General features: G+C 44.1%; 2 protein-coding genes and 1 non-coding gene across 12 annotated transcripts in view; 1 reads left to right on the forward strand and 2 right to left on the reverse strand.

The window, feature by feature from the left end:
* Positions 1 to 1,347: 1,347 nt before the first annotated feature.
* Positions 1,348 to 5,971, forward strand: LOC110527360 (protein unc-50 homolog). 2 transcript variants are annotated; one of them, XM_021608585.2, is made up of 6 exons: positions 1,348 to 1,503; positions 2,113 to 2,381; positions 3,961 to 4,081; positions 4,293 to 4,432; positions 4,517 to 4,624; positions 5,526 to 5,971. In XM_021608585.2, the coding sequence occupies exons 1-6, from the start codon at positions 1,385 to 1,387 to the stop codon at positions 5,660 to 5,662; spliced, it is 894 nt and encodes a 297-aa protein (XP_021464260.2). In that variant the 5' UTR covers positions 1,348 to 1,384; the 3' UTR covers positions 5,663 to 5,971. The 2 variants fall into 2 exon arrangements, with proteins under 2 accessions (XP_021464260.2, XP_036838566.1); XM_036982671.1 differs by lacking the exon at positions 1,348 to 1,503 and adding an exon at positions 1,562 to 2,005.
* A 1,645-nt stretch (positions 5,972 to 7,616) lies between these two features.
* Positions 7,617 to 11,633, reverse strand: LOC110527361. Its single transcript, XR_005052695.1, has 4 exons — positions 9,642 to 11,633; positions 9,314 to 9,512; positions 8,871 to 8,899; positions 7,617 to 8,229 (listed from the first exon to the last, which is right to left on the reverse strand). It is a non-coding gene; the product is annotated as an inosine-uridine preferring nucleoside hydrolase (transcript).
* Positions 11,634 to 11,958: 325 nt separating this feature from the next.
* The window catches only part of LOC110528761 (inositol polyphosphate-4-phosphatase type I A), a 56,250-nt gene continuing 47,776 nt past the window's right edge, over positions 11,959 to 20,432 (reverse strand). For 8 of the 9 annotated variants that reach the window (XM_036982675.1, XM_036982674.1, XM_036982678.1 and 5 more), the window contains one exon: positions 11,959 to 14,184. In XM_036982675.1, coding sequence (XP_036838570.1) covers positions 14,052 to 14,184 — 133 coding nt within the window. In that variant the 3' untranslated portion in view covers positions 11,959 to 14,051. Of the gene's footprint in view, positions 14,185 to 15,041; positions 19,524 to 20,432 lie in introns of those variants that run through there. The other variant, XM_036982680.1, reaches the window with a different exon arrangement.

Genomic DNA, 20,432 nt, shown 5'->3' on the forward strand with positions numbered 1-20,432 from the left:
GATGCCATGACAGACCCTCCACCTTCAAATTGATCCCGCTCCAGAGTACAGGCCTCGGTGTAACACTCCTTCCTTTGACGATAAACGCGAATCCGACCATCAACCCTGGTGAAACAAATCCGCGACTCATCAGTGAAGAGCACTTTTTGCCAGTCCTGTCTGGTCCAGCTACGGTGGATTTGTGCCCATAGGCGACGTTGTTGCCGGTGATGTCTGGTGAGGACCTGCCTTACAACAGATATTCAAGCCCTCAGTCCAGCCTCTCTCAGCCTATTGAAGACAGTCTGAGCACTGATGTAGAGATTGTGCCTTCCTGGTGTAATTCGGGCAGTTGTTGTTGCCATCCTGTACCTGTCCCGCAGGTCTGATGTTCGGATGTAAGATCCTGTGCAGGTGTTGTTACATGTGGTCTGCCACTGCGAGGACGATCAGCTGTCTGTCCCGTCTCCCTGTAGCGCTGTCTTAGGCGTCTCACAGTACGAACATGGCAATGTATTGCTCTGGCCTCATCTGCAGTCCTCATGCCTCCTTGCTGCATGCCTAAAGCACGTTTACGCAGATGAGCATGGACCCTGGGCATCTTTCTTTTGGTGTTTTTCAGAGTCAGTAGAAAGGCCTCTTTAGTGTCCTACATTTTCATAACTGTGACCTTAATTGCCTACCATCTGTAAAGTGTTAGTGTCTTACCGACCGTTCCACAGGTGCATGTTCATTACTTGTTTATGGTTCATTGAACAAGCATGGGAAACAGTGTTTAAACCCTTTACAATGAAGATCTGTGAAGTTATTTGGATTTTTATGAATTATCTTTGAAAGACAGGGTCCTGAAAAAGGGACGTTTCTTTTTTTGCTGAGTTGACAAGAACAGGTGTCACAGGAATGCCAAGAAGATCATCAGGGACCCCATAGCCATGCCCTGTTCTCCCTGCTTCAATTATTCAGAAGTGGGCAGTACAGGAGCACCATGGCAAAAACTGAAAAACTGGCCAATAGTCTGAGGGTAGAAACTATCAGACTGCTGAATAGCCACCACTAGTCAGCTACCTGCACCCCGCTCCCCCCTCCCCCGTGCTACTCCACCTATGGACATTTGCCCCGCCCCCCGGTACTCCGCCCATCGACATTTCCTGCATGTTGGAGCTCGAAGCCTAGGATTTACACTCACACCTGCAACCCTGCACGTGACTAATAAACACTCTGAATCACCTATGCTATACTGCTTTTACACAGATATTCATTATACTGCCCATTTAATTTAAAAACACATGCAAAAATCCATATCCATACTTTTATTTTGGCTATGTCAGAGGGGAGTGGTGATATGCTATGATAGATTGTAATGCAACAAAGCTTGTTTAATTTCTTTCTGACTACAATTCCCAAGATGCAATGTCGAAGCGCCTCTTGGTCACTTACCGGAAGTTTCTACGTTTTCAGTTGTCCGGAAGAGCTATTTTTTACTGGGGAAAAGGAACTTTCTTCTCAAAAAAGGAGGTTCAGTAGGTACGTTTATCCAACATTCTTATCGCAGTTTGCAACTAAACCATACATTCAGTTGTAGGCTTGGCTAACGTGCTGCTAAGGCCAGCCAATTCCACGTCCATCAAAGGGTCTATGCAACAGACCTAACGTCAGCTAGCTACTTTGTTTAGTCTAACGTTTGTATTTTGACACTCGCTGGCACAACTGACTTTAGTTTAAACAATATTGTTGGCACCGAAAACCACAGTTTGCCAGCTGACGTTAGCTTTCAAGAGCCATCTAGCTAGCTACTACTAGTCTGTTAGCCTGGCATGTCAACAAAGATCTTAGCACAGTATATCACACTATCTGTCGTGACTGCTGGAGAGTCTGTTACAGACATATCAGATAGCTAAGATGTCTAAACTACCGCAGACAGACGGACATTGTGACTGTTGCAATGACTTACTGTAATTGCATGGTAAAAGTCAATATTGTACAGGTTCTTGGATGTTGACATAAGCTGACACTACTGTGTCACCAGGTGAGGCCTATGCAGGGAGAAAGGGAAGACTGCACCTCCACTGTAAATCAAATTATGTATATCTATGGCTCTGATTTGGTCATCGTGATGCTTCCTGTGTTTCCCAGCACTATGTTACCGACCACCTTGCCGCAGAACGGAAGCCTGAGCGCCCGCGATGCGGCACGCCACACAGCGGGCGCCAAGCGCTACAAATACCTGAGGAGGCTGCTGCACTTCAAAGCCATGGACTTTGAGTTTGCCGTGTGGCAGATGCTCTACCTGTTCACCTCCCCACAGAGAGTGTATCGTAACTTCCACTACAGGAAGCAGACCAAGGACCAGTGGGCCAGAGACGACCCTGCCTTCCTGGTGTTACTCAGCATCTGGCTCTGTGGTCAGTATCTTGGGTGTTTCTGAACAAGTGTTCTTTATAAAAACAAGGAGTGGGAACTGTGTAGCAATCGTTTGACCACTAGAATAGCTTTTTGCAATTTAGAGAAAGTATAAATATGCACAACCCCAGCAAAAAGCAAAGCACCTTTAAGGCATCATATTAAAGCCTTGATTAGAAATGAAGCAGCAACGGAAATCATTAACAAACTCAAAATAGGATGCAATAAGGCTTTCTTGTATAGGATGTAACCACCAATCAGACAGGAATGAATGTATCATTTTGAGTATTAATGCCTGGTTATGGGACCCTCTTTCCATTGACTTGGTCTCGTCTCACATGTGATTAAAACAGATCAGAGACATAAAGAGTTTGTGATGAGACTGTGTAGTCTCAAGGAAATGTTTTGATGATCAGTTACTCCACGTGCTCGACACTGACGAATGACTGAAAGAAATTGATAGTAATATGATTGTGGGAGCTGTTTTGTTAGACTTGTACAGTAAAATAAATAACTGAGACACTTAACACAGAGCTCCAGACATTTTTACAACGGGTAACTAGCAATAGGCTGGTGCTAAATATCTCAAACGAAAAGCATCAGTTTTGGACAAATCACTCGCGCAAATGCTAAACCTCGTTTAGATCTATTATTGAATGATGTGGCTATTGAGCAAGTTGAGGAGATTAAACTGCTGGGTGTAACCCTAGATTGCAAGCTGTCATGGTCAAAACATATAGACTCAATGGTTGCTTAAAAGGGAAGAGGTCTGTCCGTGATAGGGCGTTGCTCAGCCTTTTGACATCTCAGTTGTCCAGACAGGTCCTACAGGCCCTAGTTTTGTCTCACCTGACGACTGCCCAATAGTGTGGTCATGTGCGGCAAAGAAGGACATGGGTAAATTGCAGTTGGTCCAGAACAAAGCAGCCCGTATCTCACTTAGATGTACATGGAGGGAAAGTGTCAGTATCATGCATGTCAGTCTCTCCTTTCTCAACGTTGAGGAGAGATTGACTGCATCACTATTGGTCTTTGTGAGAGGTATTGATGTGATGAAGGTACCGAACTGTCTGTTCAAGCAGTTGGCACACAGTTCGGACACTAACCGGTAAAACACAAGACATGCAACCAGAGGTCTCTTCACAGTCCCCAGGTCCAGAACAGAGGCTGGGAAACAGTATTAAATAGAGCCATGACTACATGGAACTCTCTGTTACCCCAGGTAACTCAAGCTAGAAATAAAACCAGTTTAAAAAAACTATGAAAATAGCACAACTTACTGCACAAAAGGGACTGTGAAGAGAAACAGCAATGTAATATAGCTTGTATAGTGATTTGCACTGTACTACTATGTATTAGACCTAGATAGTGTATATGTACTGAAATGTAGACTGATGTTTTAAATGTATTTCAGTCCTTTACTAATAATGTTCTGCATTATGTCATGTTTCATGTGGACCCCAGGAAGAGCAGCTGCTGGGGATCCTAATAAATAACAAATATATTACAAATTACAATATTATCTTTCTGCTTTTGTCCTGTGGCTATGGTTGACAACTGTCTCTCGTCCTCTGTGTGTAGTGTCCACAGTGGGCTTTGGGCTGGTGCTGGACATGGGCTTTGTGGAGACTCTGAAGCTGCTGCTGTGGGTGGTGTTCATAGACTGCATCGGCGTGGGCCTGCTCATCTCCACACTCATGTGGTGAGTAGAGATTTACAGAAAGAGCTAGATGGACATAAGGTGTATGGAATGGCTGGAAGCCTATGAGGCCAGATGGAGCCAGAAGCATCATTGTGTGTATGTCTATCTGGTCCCTTCAGATACCGAGTAGAGGTTGTCTTCGGGCTGTGCAAATGTTGGTCCTTCCCCATGCTCTTCTAAAGGCCCTTTCCTGTCCGTGCTGTATCCCCAGGTTCATCACCAATAAGTACCTGCTGAAGCCGCCCAGTAAGGACTATGATGTAGAGTGGGGCTACGCATTCGATGTGCATCTCAATGCCTTCTACCCCCTGCTTGTCATCCTGCACTTCCTACAGCTCTTCTTTATAAACCGTGAGTGCAGACTTGTTATTACACATTTCTAACATGTTACGGTGTTATGTTGTAACGGTGTCTGATCTCTGCTGTTTGTTTCAGATATCGTAGTGATAAACTCAGACTGGTTCCTGGGGTACTTTGTAGGGAACAGTCTGTGGTTGACAGCAATCGGCTACTATCTATACATTACATTCCTGGGATACAACGGTGAGGTCCCCTTTTAACATTTTTTTTTATAGCTAAACCAAGATAGACCACAGCCTGTTCCAATGGGAACAAATTAGTCATAGTGGGCAGAACAAACAAGGAGGTGGGCATAGCCAAGCACGAGCCAGCGAGATCATCTTGGCCCATTCTAGCATGCATCTGCATATTTCCGTTAGAGAGAACCTACTCTGTTAAGTGCCCATGTGCTGTAACTCAATTCCCCTTTGCACTCCTAAACAATGTGTTTTTTTACAACTTTTGCAAAGGGTAAAGTCTACTAGACTTAGTCCACTCTGTTCATAACAGATTCTAGTTTTGGGAACAGAAAACTGTATTGAGATCAAATGTTTCAAAACTTGCAGTGTCGGTCATCCTTCCTCTGCTGGCCACTGGGCATCATTTTACATTTAATTTAAGACGCTCTTATCCAGAGCGATTACAGGGGCAATCAGGGCATAGACAGATTTTCCCCACCCAATCGGCTCAGGGATTCAAACCAGGACCCTTTCGGTTACTGGCCCAATGCTCTTAACCACTAGGCTTCCTCTCACTGCCATATTTGGTAGCGAGTGGAAACGACAAGCGGATGCATCACATTTATATATTTGTTCTGTGGGATAGTTCACTGGGGGTAAAACCATCAGACCCTCTACCATCTGTATATTAACTCCAGTTCCTCTACCATCTGTATATTAACTCCAGTTCCTCTACCATCTGTATATTTACTCCAGTTCCTCTACCATCTGTATATTTACTCCAGTTCCTCTACCATCTGTATATTAACTCCAGTTCCTCTACCATCTGTATATTTACTCCAGTTCCTCTACCATCTGTATATTTACTCCAGTTCCTCTACCATCTGTATATTTACTCCAGTTCCTCTCTCACTGTCCCTCCTCAGCCTTGCCCCAACTACAGAACACAGTGGTTCTGCTCTACCCCTTCGCCCTGCTAGTTCTCCTCTACATCCTCTCTCTCTCCCTGGGATGGAACTTCACCAAGGGCCTCTGCTGGTTCTACAAGTACCGCGTCCAGTAGACACTCTGGAGTCAGGACCAGAGCTCAGAGTCAGGTGGCTCTGAGGACTCATGGACAATGCTTTCATTCTGGAATGTGATTGGATGGGGTGATGCAGTTTTGTATACTTTGTAAATAATAATTTGGCTGTAAGATACACAAATCGTGGATTGTTTTTAAGATTCTCGGTTTGTTTTCTTTTTTATGACATACTGAAAATCTTGTTTATTGAAGAGAAATAGAAGTAAATAAGTGGTGTTTCAATTGGACTAAGGGGCATTTCTCTGAGTGTACATTCCTGAGCACTTTCAATAAAGAGGTTTTACTTCATCCCCTTTTCATTAACAGGAAAGTAATGCAAACCTAAAACAAGTAACCTGGTAACATCACTCATGGACATTTGCTGTTGACCTCAAGACTATATTAGAAAATTAAGATTGTAGAATATTTATTTCCTGATAAAGTAAAATGATTGGTGATTCAGAACATAATGACAAGTCAAAACAACACTAGAGACTTAGTTTGAGGTGGTGGATAAGTCTCTCTCTTATCAAGATACAGTGCCTTGCGAAAGTATTCGGCCCCCTTGACCTTTTACCACATTTCAGGCTTCAAACAAAGATATAAAACTGTATTTTTTTGTGAAGAATCAACAACAAGTGGGACACAATCATGAAGTGGAACGACATTTATTGGATATTTCAAACTTTAACAAATCAAAAACTGAAAAATTGGGCGTGCAAAATTATTCAGCCCCTTTACTTTCAGTGCAGCAAACTCTCTCCAGAAGTTCAGTGAGGATCTCTGAATGATCCAATGTTGACCTAAATGACTAATGATGATAAATACAATCCACCTGTGTGTAATCAAGTCTCTGTATAAATGCACCTGCACTGTGATAGTCTCAGATGTCCGTTAAAAGCGCAGAGAGCATCATGAAGAACAAGGAACACACCAGGCAGGTCCGAGATACTGTTGTGAAGAAGTTTAAAGCCGGATTTGGATACAAAAAGATTTCCCAAGCTTTAAACATCCCAAGAGCACTGTGAGTATCAGACCACTGCAAATCTACCAAGACCTGGCCGTCCCTCTAAACTTTCAGCTCATACAAGGAGAAGACTGATCAGAGATGCAGCCAAGAGGCCCATGATCACTCTGGATGAACTGCAGAGATCTACAGCTGAGGTGGGAGACTCTGTCCATAGGACAACAATCTGGCCTTTATGGAAGAGTGGCAAGAAGAAAGCCATTTCTTAAAGATGTCCATAAAAAGTGTCGGTTAAAGTTTGCCACAAGCCACCTGGGAGACACACCAAACATGTGGAAGAAGGTGCTCTGGTCAGATGAAACCAAAATTGAACTTTTTGGCAACAATGCAAAACGTTATGTTTGGCGTAAAAGCAACACACCATCCCCACTGTCAACCATGGTGGTGGCAGCATCATGGTTTGGGCCTGCTTTTCTTCAGCAGGGACAGGGAAGATGGATGGAGCCAAATACAGGACCATTCTGGAAGAAAACCTGATGGAGTCTGCAAAAGACCTGAGACTGGGACGGACATTTGTCTTCCAACAAGACAATGATCCAAAACATAAAGCAAAATCTACAATGGAATGGTTCAAAAATAAACATATCCAGTTGTTAGAATGGCCAAGTCAGAGTCCAGACCTGAATCCAATCGAGAATCTGTGGAAAGAACTGAAAACTGCTGTTCACAAATGCTCTCCATCCAACCTCACTGAGCTCGAGCTGTTTTGCAAGGAGGAATGGGAAAAGAATTCAGTCTCTCGATGTGCAAAACTGATAGACATACCCCAAGCGACTTACAGCTGTAATCGCAGCAAAAGGTGGCGCTACAAAGTATTAACTTAAGGGGGCTGAATAATTTTGCACGCCCAATTTTTCAGTTTTTGATTTGTTAAAAAAGTTTGAAATATCCAATAAATGTTGTTCCACTTCATGATTGTGTCCCACTTGTTGTTGATTCTTCACAAAAAAATACAGTTTTATATCTTTATGTTTGAAGCCTGAAATGTGGCAAAAGGTCGCAAAGTTCAAGGGGGCCGAATACTTTCGCAAGGCACTGTGTATCTGTACAAAACTCATTACGAAGAGTGGAATTTTGGAGCCCACCCCTATAATTTTGTAAAAATAAACTATTTAAAGTAATATGGGACAGCGGTATCAGTGTAGTTTCCTTATTACTTCAGGGAGTCCATCAACATCTCCTTGAAGCTCTCCAGGTCCACTCCTCATGATGACAACTTGGTGCTCCTTCTCCAGGACTCCCAGCTTGTCCAGGACCATCATGCCCCGGGTGCCGGTCCCCTGAAGCTCCACGGTAACCGCCACCGGCTCAGACACCCACACAAAACCGCCATCGATGGCCGTCGCCATGGCGTACGAGTTGCACGTCACGAAACCCGGGCCAGCCGTCATCTCACGTTGGTAGCGGTGTGTTTGAAGATGTTCTTCATGAAGCGGGCCTTGTCTGAGTCCTGGGCCTTGTCTGAGTCCTGGGCCAGCCAGTTGTCACAGAACGACTGTAGGGTGCAGATTAGAGACAGATGGGACAAGTGGGGCCATAGCTACCAGGCATACCTAGACAGAGAAACACTGAGTCAATCCAGACATCTACTATGAAGGGGAAAAAAATTCCATTAACGTCATTATAAACTGCACTAGACCTTGTTATAAACTGGTCCTGCACATCTCAAACTAAGAGCATTGTATTTGGTACAAATCATTCATTAAGCCCTAGACCTCAGCTGAATCTGGTAATGAATAGTTGTGGCTGTTGAACAAGTTGAGGAGACTCAATTACTTGGCGTTACCTTAGATTGTAAACTATCATGGTCAAAACATATAGATTCAATGGTTGTAAAGATGGGGAGAAGTCTAGCTGTAATAAAGATGCTCTGCCTTTTTTGACACCACACTCTAAATAGAAAGTTCTGCAGGCTCTAGTTTAGTCTAATCTTAATTATTGTGCAGTCATGTGGTCCAGTGCTGCAAGTAAAGACCTAGTTAATCTGCAGCTGGCCCAGAAAAGAGCGGCACGTTTAGCTCTTCATTGTAATCAGAGGGCTGATATAAATACTATGCATGCCAGTCTCTCTCGGCTAAGAGTTGAGACTGACTGCATCACTTCTTAAGAAACAATGTGTTGAAAATCCCAAATTGTTTGCATAGTCAACTTACACACAGCTCTGACACACACTTATCCCACCAGGATATCCCACCATCTGTTCATAGTCCCTAAATCCAGAAAAAAAAAAGGTACAGTATTATATTGAGCCCTAATTGCATGGAACTCCCTTCCATCTCATATTGCTCAAATAAACAGCAAACCTGGTTTAACAAAACAGATAAAGCAACACCTCACGGCACAACGCCTCTCCCCTATTTGACCTAGATAGTTTGTGTGTATGTATTGATGTGTAGGCTGTGTGCGCCTTTTTAAAAATGTATGTAGTTCTGTCCTTGAGCTGTTCTTTTCTAATGATGTTCTGTTTTATGTCATGTTTCATGTTTTGTGTGGAAGAGGAAGAGTAGCTGCTGCTTTCGCAACAGTTAATGGGGATCCTAATAAAATATCTTCTTGTTTGGATTCCAAGCCCCAATGCAAAGACATTTCTCATAGATCTAGGGGTGCTGGGGTTTGGTTTTAGCCTAGGAACCTAACCCTTTTGTTACCGACCTCTCCAGGGTTCTCATTGACCAGCCTGATGATGGCTTCCACAGCCCCTTCTGTCTGCAGCAGCTCCAGGCCCGGGGCATCTGGGTCAGGGGCGCCACTCAGCCCGTGGAAGGAGCCTACCGACAGGGGGTGGCCCATCAGAGGCTCCGCAGTGCCACCGAACACTGGGATCTAACGCAACACAGCAGACATAATACATACTGACAGTCTATAAGAGTATAAGCTTACCACCAAAATTGTATGATCGTTACAAATCAAATCGTTGTTTATTGAAGTGAGCAGTCTTTCCACCAGGCCTACCTCAAGTCTCTGGCAGACCCTGAGGACTCGCAGTGTGTTCCTGCTGGAGTTTTCCAGGGAGGTGTAGCCGCTTACGCAGGTGATCCTCAGGACCTCCACGTTGGGGGCTGCAAGAGCCATCATGATGGCCTGAGCGTCATCCACCCCCATGTCCACGTCAAGCACCAGTTTCTTCTCGAACCTCCTCGAACGCTTAGAGGTGCATTTAACGACAGTCAGAACAGCAGTAACATTAAAATGGGACATTACACTCCAAAATCTAAGTTTGTCAACAATTTCTTTACCCGCAATATTGTGCTTGACGATAGTTTGACTGTCGTTGACAACGCGTCTTCTTTGAAAGACTAAAGCATGTCTGCTACACCTCGTCATGCACCTTTATGTCGGAATGAATGGAGAAGACACAGTATAGGAATTGAATCATAACTTATCAGACCGAGTAGAGCAGCAGTAAAGAATATCTGTTATTGCCTATATGGAAACCACATGTGTAACCCTGCCAGCTATACATGTGTGTGTTGGAACTGGCTTCTCAATGCATTTTTCGAATTGACCGGGCTAACGTTCTGTGCATTGAAATATAATTATATTTGTAATGGTTCAGTGCTACGCGAAACCCATTGACAAATGTCATGCGCACGTAGGTGGATAACCAGAGTTTTCCGGCCTGTCACAGGTCAAAAGGTTGGTAAACTGTAGCCTGTTATTACCAAGCTGATTACCACTGGAGTCCACGTAGCGAACCGGAGTGTAAGCTGAGACTTCCGGGTGGTTGTTCGAGGACAGGTAAAAAAAAAAAAAATACCACCACCACTACACCGATGTGGCAACGTAATGGCAATGCTCCAGATCCAGGCTGCCTTTTTCTTGCCTGTTCTCTTAGCTTTGTGTCAGTGTCCATCACCATTCGAATCCCTTTGGTCACCTCTTGTTTCTTTCGCATTGTTCAAACAAATGTAAAACTTAATACATTTCTAATTTTAAAAAAAAGTTCGTTTTAATACTGTCCCCATTACAAAAAAAAAAGTTATTGTCCTGGAAAACATTACATTGAAATATTCTTATGACGGACGGTGGCTGCAAAACAGTGCCCCCTGTCCGCAGATATGTAGGCTAAATTACTATGGACACAAGCAAAAAAAAGTCACCTACAAATGGAAGTTAGCTACCTCGTTTTCGGACGCACTCCTTTATAATGTGATAAGACATTTCTGCCACCGTGTATACAAGTCAGATGTATGGTCACATAATTCAACTCAGGATTGTAATGGAGCTTTGGATTTAATCGTTTGACTTTTTCAATTGTTCTTGCGTCGCGGCGGTAAAACTGGACGAAAGTCTCATTTTCGAATGCGGTGAGCGCATTATTAAAGTCTGTATAATTTGAGTATGTCGACCCAACATTAATAAGACAAGCCATTCCTATGCGCGAAACAAAGACGTTCTTTCACAGAACCACAGCCACTACTATAAGAGTTCTTCTTATTCCCCCCTTTTTGTTTGTTCTTCAGTGTGCAAACCAGATGTTGAGTGCATTACTGCCACCCTCTGGACTGGAGTGTGATTGAGCGTAATAGACCACATGAATGTGGACTGCTTATGTCTGCCAAGGCTGTATTCTTAGCAGACAGTAGTTTTCCTAACGCAGTCAAACGTATTAAAATACCAATCTTTGGACATATCCTGAACAGTGGAGGAAAATATGTATATATTCCAGAGATGTTTTAGTCAAAATAAAATGTGTCCAATATTAATGATTAAATAAAAATAATACAGGATTACAAATGGGGCTAAAGGCTGAGTAGATTTGCATTCACTCTGCGTCACTACGGGCCTGACAGTTCTCCAAGAAATTCGACCCGGCACTCCTTTGCAAAATGAGAAGTGAAAAATAAACCTAATTACCTCCACCTCTGGAAACGAGACGCTGATCTCCATAGTCTGCCGTATGCCAATGGGGCTGCCATTGTCTTCAAGTAGCACTGTATTTTAGGAATCAAAATGTGTTGAACCTTGTTTCTTTCTAGTTGTGACTATGAGTACGTCACCACAGACATTATAACTGGCTTCATATCTCTACAGCTTTGCTACTGTATAACAAGTGGCATCTTGCAGAGAACAAAACAAAATCCTACTAGCCAGACAAGGTCTTTTGTTTTACTGTGGCTGTGACCTGGCTGGATGACATTTCACTCTCGCTGGAGTCACCCAGACAAGATTCTGGAATACAATGAATTGCAATTGGAAGAACGGAACATTCCAACACCCAACATCTTGATGTATACTTTCAAGTCTCCCATTACAAAGACAAAACAAAGACGTTGAACATTCTTTTATTAGCGTCAGATATTGATGAAAGCTTCATCTAAAGCAACAGTCAGGCCTATACAGATATCCTCTTTGTGCAGGATACAAGATATGCTCATTACAATAGAAAGAAATACAAATCCAATCCCAACACTTATTGAATTATACCCTATAGTATATTACATAAATGCAAAATAAAGTCTGCAGATTGCAAAATATGTTTCCAATAATACTAAAAATATTTATGAGCATGAAAGACACTAGAGTAAACAATAGACTAAATGTACACAAACTGCATCTCACAGTTGAGTCTATGGGTAAATCCTGTCGTGTGCAGTACAGAAGTGCCTGTTGAAAAGCAAACATATGTGAAGCTTTGCTACATACACACACACATGACTCATTTGTAGGGTCAAGTCTCCTCTGGCTCAATTGTGTATCAAATTGCAATCTCATTAAATGTTGCAAAACAGAAAGACGACATTGCCACTCAGTGGTGAAAATAGACATGACAAATATGTTGTTGTTGAGCAGCACAGTTTCCAGATGAATGTACAATGTAACTCCCATACCAATAACATTCTACTGACTATTTTACCCTGGTCAACAACGCCTGCCAACAAGACAATCCTAAAATAACAGTGCAACAAATGCAGAAAATGATCTTAAAGGAAAGTGCTTCTTGGGTGTTTAACTGGTTTACTACTGGCCTTTACTTGGTTCAACATGAGAACGGAAAATAATCTACTCGATTTCCTTTACAAGTCAATGTTATAATGTATTATGTTTCATTTATTACCCTCAAACCAAACTTTTTCCAGAAATGAACTTGGTAAGAGAGGGAAGTGGATCTTTCTAGAACATTCATAGCTTTTTAATATTCCTCTTTAAGTCTTAAAGGAATAGTTCAGGATTTTGGCAATGAGGCCCTCTTTGTGCTAAGCTAGTTAGCATTGGCTCGCAAAACTACCTCTAACTTCACCCGACTCCCGGGTGAACTCGTGCCAAAAGCCCAAACTATCCTTTTAAGACAGTGCTAAGACTTCACAGTGAGCTGCCAGATAATGCCACACAGCTAAATCCATTCACAATCACACCCCTTCATTTGGCAAAGAAGTTAAACGCAGGCTTTACAGATATGAAAAGGGAAACAGGACATAGGTGAGGTACGCGTCAGACACTGAAAGCTCTGGTTGGTCTTGGGTTGCCATTGCAGTCGGTGGGATGTCTCTCTACAGGGTTTCTTAAACTATGGGTCGGGTTCCAAAGTAGGCCCTGGGCATGCAAGAGGTGGGTCGTGAGTTATGAGAATACATCTCTAATCACGCACTATTTTGTCTTCATTTGGGTCACTGGTGAACCATTTGGGTCACAGGAGGATGGTCAATTTCTTATTCAGTTCTGGAGCTGAAACCATTGAAAGAACCCCTGCACTACAGGATTAGAGTACTGCTAAATCCACGTGGGGAAGGAATCCTTCATCAAGTCCATCAGACTAGCTTGACTTCCACAATGTGTAGTCCATACGTAAAACACTCCCTAAATAAGAACTCTGAAATGCATAGGCTCTGGTCAATGATGCCAACCAAATGTACAAATCCCAGTTTACATGTTAACTATGGGTTGAGAGACACGACTTTGAACATAGTCAGCATGAAGTAGCATCGTCCCAGGATGAACGTTTGGTGACCTATAGATGGCCTGAGGCTCTGAAAATAGCTAAAAGTCATCTGTGTATAGTGGTAAAGAATCAGTGACAGTCTTTTCAGGAAACGACCTCCTTGCTGTATCTTGACTATGCTAAAAACGTGATTTAACCAGACAGTGTTGTTACTAGTCCCAACTGACTTATCTACAACTTCAGAACCATCTAGAAGGTATGTATGCGAGGTCTGAATAAATTGTATATCGTTTCTCAACCAGTAGTGGTTTGGCATTTTCCCCATTCCATAGGTTTTGCTATTCTTCTTTGAAATGGAAAATATGCATTGATTCAGTCCACAGGCATTTACCACAGGACCTCCGCAACTAGGTTGAAGACCATTGATTCATTTTGTATGCTGCTGTTGTTGCTGTCCTTATTACAATAGATTATGATCCAAATCAAGTGTCAACCTTCCCAAACGTTCCGTCGGGGGGCCTGTAATGTTTGGGGAAGGCCTTGAGCTGCAGACAGTTAAAAGCATACTTGCGACATCCCACGTTCTTCATGGTATTCTCCCGTCTGCAGCCCTCACTGGGAAAAAGGAGGAGGAGGGAGGGAGGGGAGAGGAGAGGGAGAGAAGAGGGAGGGGAGAGGAGAGGGAGGGAAGAGGGAGGGGAGAGGAGAGGGAGGGAAGAGGGAGGGGAGAGGGAGAGGAGGGGAGGGAAGAGGGAGGGGAGAAGAGGGGAGGGAAGAGGGAGGGAGGGAAGAGGGAGGGGAGAAGAGAGGGAAGAGGGAGGGGAGAGGAGAGGGAGGGAGGGAAGAGGGAGGGGAGAAGAGAGGGAAGAGGGAGGGGAGAGGAGAGGGAGGGAGGGAAGAGGGAGAGGAGGGGAGGGGAGGGAAGAGGGAGGGGAGAAGAGGGGAGGGGAGGGAAGAGGGAGGGGAGAAGAGAGGGAAGAGGGAGGGGAGAGGAGAGGGAGGGAGGGAAGAGGAGGCGAGGGGAGGCGAGGCGAGGCGAGGGAGGGAAGAGGAGGCGAGGGGAGGGGAGGGAGGGAAGAGGAGGCGAGGCAAGGGAGGGAAGAGGAGGCGAGGCGAGGGAGGGAAGAGGAGGCGAGGCGAGGGAGGGAAGAGGAGGCGAGGCGAGGGAGGGAAGAGGAGGCGAGGCGAGGCGAGGAAGGGAAGAGGAGGCGAGGGGAGGGGAGGGGAGGGAGGGAAGAGGGAGGGGAGAAGAGAGGGAAGAGGGAGGGGAGAGGAGAGGGAGGGAGGGAAGAGGGAGGGAGGGAAGAGGGAGGGAGGGAAGAGGGAGGGGAGAAGGGAGGGGAGAAGGGAGGGAAGAGGGAGGGGAGAAGAGAGGGAAGAGGGAGGGGAGAGGAGAGGGAGGGAGGGAAGAGGGAGGGGAGAGGAGGCGAGGGGAGGCGAGGCGAGGGAGGGAAGAGGAGGCGAGGGGAGGGGAGGGGAGGGGAGGGGAGGGGAGGGGGGCAAGCACAGAGAGAGGATGACAGCAAAGTGAAGAAAACAAAACAAAAAAGGGCTCGTGTTAAAAGACAATGAGAAACCCAAAAACCAACCAACACATTGACGCCACTGTCAAAGAAACATGGGGGCAACAGCTAAAGCTAACGGACAGATTGTCCCGGGAAATATCGGGATGTTGTTGGAGGGAGCGGTACAGAACACTAATACTGTGTACAGAAGACCTGCTTTCTAGATAGAGTTACGAGCACCACAGATAAAGTGAAACAAGAGCAATAGCAAAACGCACAGACTTAAATGTTCTACATTCTAATTTCAATGTAACAGTTCCATTCCAGGGAAAACAAACACAACTATTCAAATACTCTGTAGTGAAGTATACACCTTCTCCTCTGGTACATATGGCATGACGTTTATTATAGAACAACATTAAAGCTGATTCTTTGGGCTGCTGACTAATTGACTGCTATTTCACTTTCCAGAGAGAAGCATTAGAGAGAACGGGATAAACGTCTACTATTTCAGAGAGAAAGGGAGAAAAGGAGAAAAGTCTACTATTTCAGAGCGAAAGGAAGAAAAGTCTACTGTTTCAGAGAGAAAGGAAGAAAAGTCTACTATTTCAGAGAGAAAGGGAGAAAAGTCTACTGTTTCAGAGCAAAAGGGAGAAAAGTCTACTGTTTCAGAGAGAAAGGAAGAAAAGGCTACTGTTTCAGAGCGAAAGGGAGAAAAGTCTACTGTTTCAGAGAGAAAGGGAGAAAAGTCTGTTTCAGAGAGAAAGGGAGAAAAGTCTACTGTTTCAGAGCGAAAGGGAGAAAAGTCTACTGTTTCAGAGCGAAAGGGAGAAAAGTCTACTGTTTCAGAGCGAAAGGGAGAAAAGTCTACTGTTTCAGAGAGAAAGGGAGAAAAGTCTACTGTTTCAGAGAGAAAGGGAGAAAAGTCTACTGTTTCAGAGCGAAAGGGAGAAAAGGAGAAAAGTCTACTATTTCAGAGCGAAAGGAAGAAAAGGCTACTGTTTCAGAGCGAAAGGGAGAAAAGTCTACTGTTTCAGAGAGAAAGGGAAAAAAGTCTACTGTTTCAGAGAGAAAGGGAGAAAAGTCTACTGTTTCAGAGCGAAAGGGAAAAAAGTCTACTGTTTCAGAGAGAAAGGAAGACAAGTCTACTGTTTCAGAGAGAAAGGAAGAAAAGTCTACTGTTTCAGAGAGAAAGGAAGACAAGTCTACTGTTTCAGAGAGAAAGGGAGAAAAGTCTACTGTTTCAGAGCGAAAGGAAGAAAAGTCTACTATTTCAGAGCGAAAGGGAGAAAAGTCTACTATTTCAGAGCGAAAGGGAGAAAAGTCTACTATTTCAGAGCATATTCATAAATGGTTATCCAAGCAACCCTGATGTTGGGTTGGGACTTGGCAAAGTACCAGACAAGGGTTAATACAATGATATCTGGAACAGCAACTAGAATTTCTCCCTCTCATTATAGTGACACTTGCATGACGATGATGTAATCACAAACTTTCCATAAGAATACATATATTTAGCAAATCTTGAGTATTTAGACAGACAAGCATGAAAATCTAATGCAACGCAATATAAATATATTCTCTATCGTCAAAAGCACTAAGGAATTCAAGAGAAACAGAAAAATAAAACTTGAGAATTGAGGAACTTGGTTTTAGTTGGAATATTCCAGGATTTAGCATCACTATGGTTACAACATGTTTAACGCAGTGGGTTTCTTCATGGGAATTAAATACACCAGCAGAACAAACTGCCACCAGCACATTCTGCAATTCTCTACAACTTTAGAATGGGCTCCTAATTGCATGTATCCCCAGAATGGAGCAATCCAACTATTTTCTTGGGACCAACTGGGTGACAAGCTTCTGTAGTATCATTACCAACCAGCAGGAGGAGCTATTTCACATTTGGTTGAAACAAACGCCATCCTAATGTTGTACATACTGTGTCCTAAATGGCGCCCTATTCCCTATATAGTACACTACTTTGACCAGGACCTATAGGGCTCTGGTCAAAATTAGTGCACTACATAGGGAAAAGTGTGCCATTTGGGACAGAACTTGGGTGATGCTCTCATGGAGCACATTTTCCCCTGGCTGTCCCCTCAGCTCTCCTCCCCTGGCTGACAGTCAGATGGTGTTTTCATGGGACAATAGAGGTAGTTCTACACCAGCATACTTATCAATAGATGATCTGATTTTATACATTTCTATTATTTACAATATGGATTTACAAGATTGAAAAAGTAAATACTGTAGAATACTGAGAAAGAAATACTGCATGTACTTACGTATTTGTTGATCATGTAAAACAGTAACATTGCACAAAAATCGCTAAAAATAAAAAACCTCTTGAATATTCAAAACCAAACCATTGAACTAACCTAAATACACCATTAAACCCAGCCTAGCTCTCATACCAGTCACACAGGTGAGAGGCCTATAAGAAGCTTGCATAAAGCTCAACCAACAAGGACAAAATAATCCCTCCAGTTTTCCATTGTGGGGGTCGAGGAGTTGGAAATGAGGGGTGGAGGGGATGTAAGACAAGCGTGACAATCTCACAGGGGAGGCTATTTTGGGACGGATGGTCCATTTCTTTAGTAGGTCACTTTAGATTGGATTGAGTGTGGCCGTCTTGGGACGTAACACTGAAGACAGGTATTATACTGATTCAAATGGAGAGAGGCTATGGGGCTAGAAAACGATAATACCACTAGTCTACATATTAATGAGTGCATATACTATTAGATAGCTAATCATGTTTTATGGGACTAGATAGCAACTACTGTATATGATAATGGTGTGTGGACTCTCTCGGCAGAGACCAGGAAGTCCAGAGTGCAAGGCTTGGAAGTAACCCAAAGAGTCTGATATCAAATCTCCCTTTCTAGGGCACTTCTCTGTGGAAGTGGGATGGATTTGGGCTGCTGGGAGATCTGGAAGTAATACTTTGACCTGGAATACAGATCCAAGACCTGTATCTACCATCTGAGACCTGGCTAAAACATTTGGCACAACAAGCATGGGCTGTGTCTCAAATCATCCCCTATATTTAGTGCACTACTGGTCAGAGGTAGTGCATCATTTGGTGGTAGGGAGCCATTTGAGGTTTGCCCATGTACATTCTCTTCACTCTCTCTGTCATTTCCATAGAACTGCAACCCTTACCCTCAAACAAAGAACCAATTCATATATACAAACTCTATAGTAAATAGGAAACTTGGTACAGACATGAAATGAAATCTGATAAACTAAAAATTAACACTTTGGAAAAACTACACTGCATAATCAAACAAGCCAACAAAGGTCCCCTGAAATATCATCAATTCCCAGATTTAGCCAATTCAAATTGCTCCGACCAAGATGAAACTGTGTCAATTGGCAAGACAAGCGGATAACCTTCATTAAGATGACAACGTTGAGACAAAAGTGCATTGGTTTAAAGTGAAAGTGGACACAAGTCTCTCCTGCTGTAAGAGTAGGAAGGCCTGAGGAACAACAACAAAATGGCCACCAGATCAAAACAACATCAGCTTGATATTGCATGGCCAAGCCATCCCTTGGCTTATGCTGTATGCAAACCTTATGGAAGACGTAAACGTCAAGCAAGCCAGAACATTTGCATGACTGAAAATAAGCTCTGTGCAAAACCAAAGGATCCATGGCATCATATCATCATAATAGCATGGTTATAATCATGTCATGAGTTGGGAAGCGGCATTATAAATACTCAAGAACAACTGGGACAAAACTTCCATTAAATTCAGCTAAAACTTCTTACCGGCTATATTTCACAAAGTTTCTCTCCATACTCTGTTTTTGATTGTTGTAAAACAATGGGTGTTAAACTGAGAAATATGTCAGGACACTGACAGTAACAGTCTCCTACAGTACTGCACATAGACCTTTAGACCAGCCTCCTGCTCAGACTGGATTGGTTAGGACAGAGAGCAGAGCGGGAGGAGTGCTGGATGCCCATTGGGTGGAACAGCTGGCAGTTTAGTCGAGTGACGCACATAAAGTCCAGACAGATACACACGGTCTGCCCTTGACCAATCAGAGGGTTCTCCCGGCTGAGTTCCAGACAGACTGACATAGAGCGACTGACTGACTCCTTGACTGCCTGTCTTCCTCCTTGACTGACAAACTAACGTTTTGCCTTTCTTCCTGACCGACTGACTGATGGACACACTGGGGGGAACGGGCAGAGAGAAGAGGTGAGTAGAGGTCGAGAGTAGGTGGGGCTGGGTGGCAGAGGGGCTGTGCCTTCAGCTGCAGCGGAGCTTGGCCAGGAAGTAGGCGACGCTGAGGAACAGCCAGACGACCAGCAGGTTGGGGCTGAGGGCCAGCAGGGGCAGGGAGTACAGCAGGCTGGGGTCCAGCCTGAAATCCCGCACAGGCAACAGGCCACTCAGGTTCTTCTGGGTGACCCCCTCCCTGGTCCCAATGCTGCGGAGAGGGGGAGGAGGGAGGAGAAGCCGGGGCCAAAAAGTACAGGTGGCATGGATGGATAGATAGGACGCGTGCATTGGGACAGGGATGAAGTGGCCAATAACAGTGGAGGAGATGGTAATACACAATATGAATGATATGTGGTGACCATGATCAGCCATGGATAACAAAGAGAGATACCAGTGATAGTGCAGGTGGGGTGTGATAACATTAGGGCCACAGCCAGTGGAATGGAACGTGAAATGACCCATTCAGCCAGAAACAAATCCCAAACAAGAAACACCCCAAATTAAAAATGGATAAATGAAATCATTCCAACAAAAAACATGAGAAATGACAGACAAATACAGTGTCATAAAAGAGGAAGAGAAAGAGAGAAAGGAGAAAATTAAGAGAAATGTTCTACATCTTTATGAAAGAAAAGATCAAGAGGTAAGAAGAGAAGACAGTGATGATTCTCCATGTTCATACCACAGACAACAGATATGGGGGGGGGGGGGGGGGGGGGGGGGGGGGGGGGAGTTGTGCTCCAATCCATTTCATTTCAGTCAAGTCATTGAATTTGGATTCACTTCCCGAATAGCAGGTAGGGTGGGGGGGGGGGGTATGCCCACCTCAAGCCATGCACCTAAAATTCCCCATACCAAATAGGAACAGGAAGTGGGCAGGTGAAGAGAGGAGTGAGAGACCATGCAGGGAGCTGCAGGACAGAATGGCATTACTACCCAACAGATCTTTCACATAACCTACTGTACTCTACAGGGCTCCTGTTCTGGGAGTCGTCACATCCTTACACAAGATTTCTGTTCCTTCTACCCTCCTCCACTTCATCTAGCCCTTCTCATCTTCTCAGCAAGCAGTGTCAGAGAACAGGGGGATGGGGTTGGAGGAGAGCTGGATAGGGGG

The sequence above is a fragment of the Oncorhynchus mykiss genome, chromosome 7 (assembly GCF_013265735.2).
Source record: "Oncorhynchus mykiss isolate Arlee chromosome 7, USDA_OmykA_1.1, whole genome shotgun sequence".
NCBI lineage: Eukaryota > Metazoa > Chordata > Actinopteri > Salmoniformes > Salmonidae > Oncorhynchus > Oncorhynchus mykiss.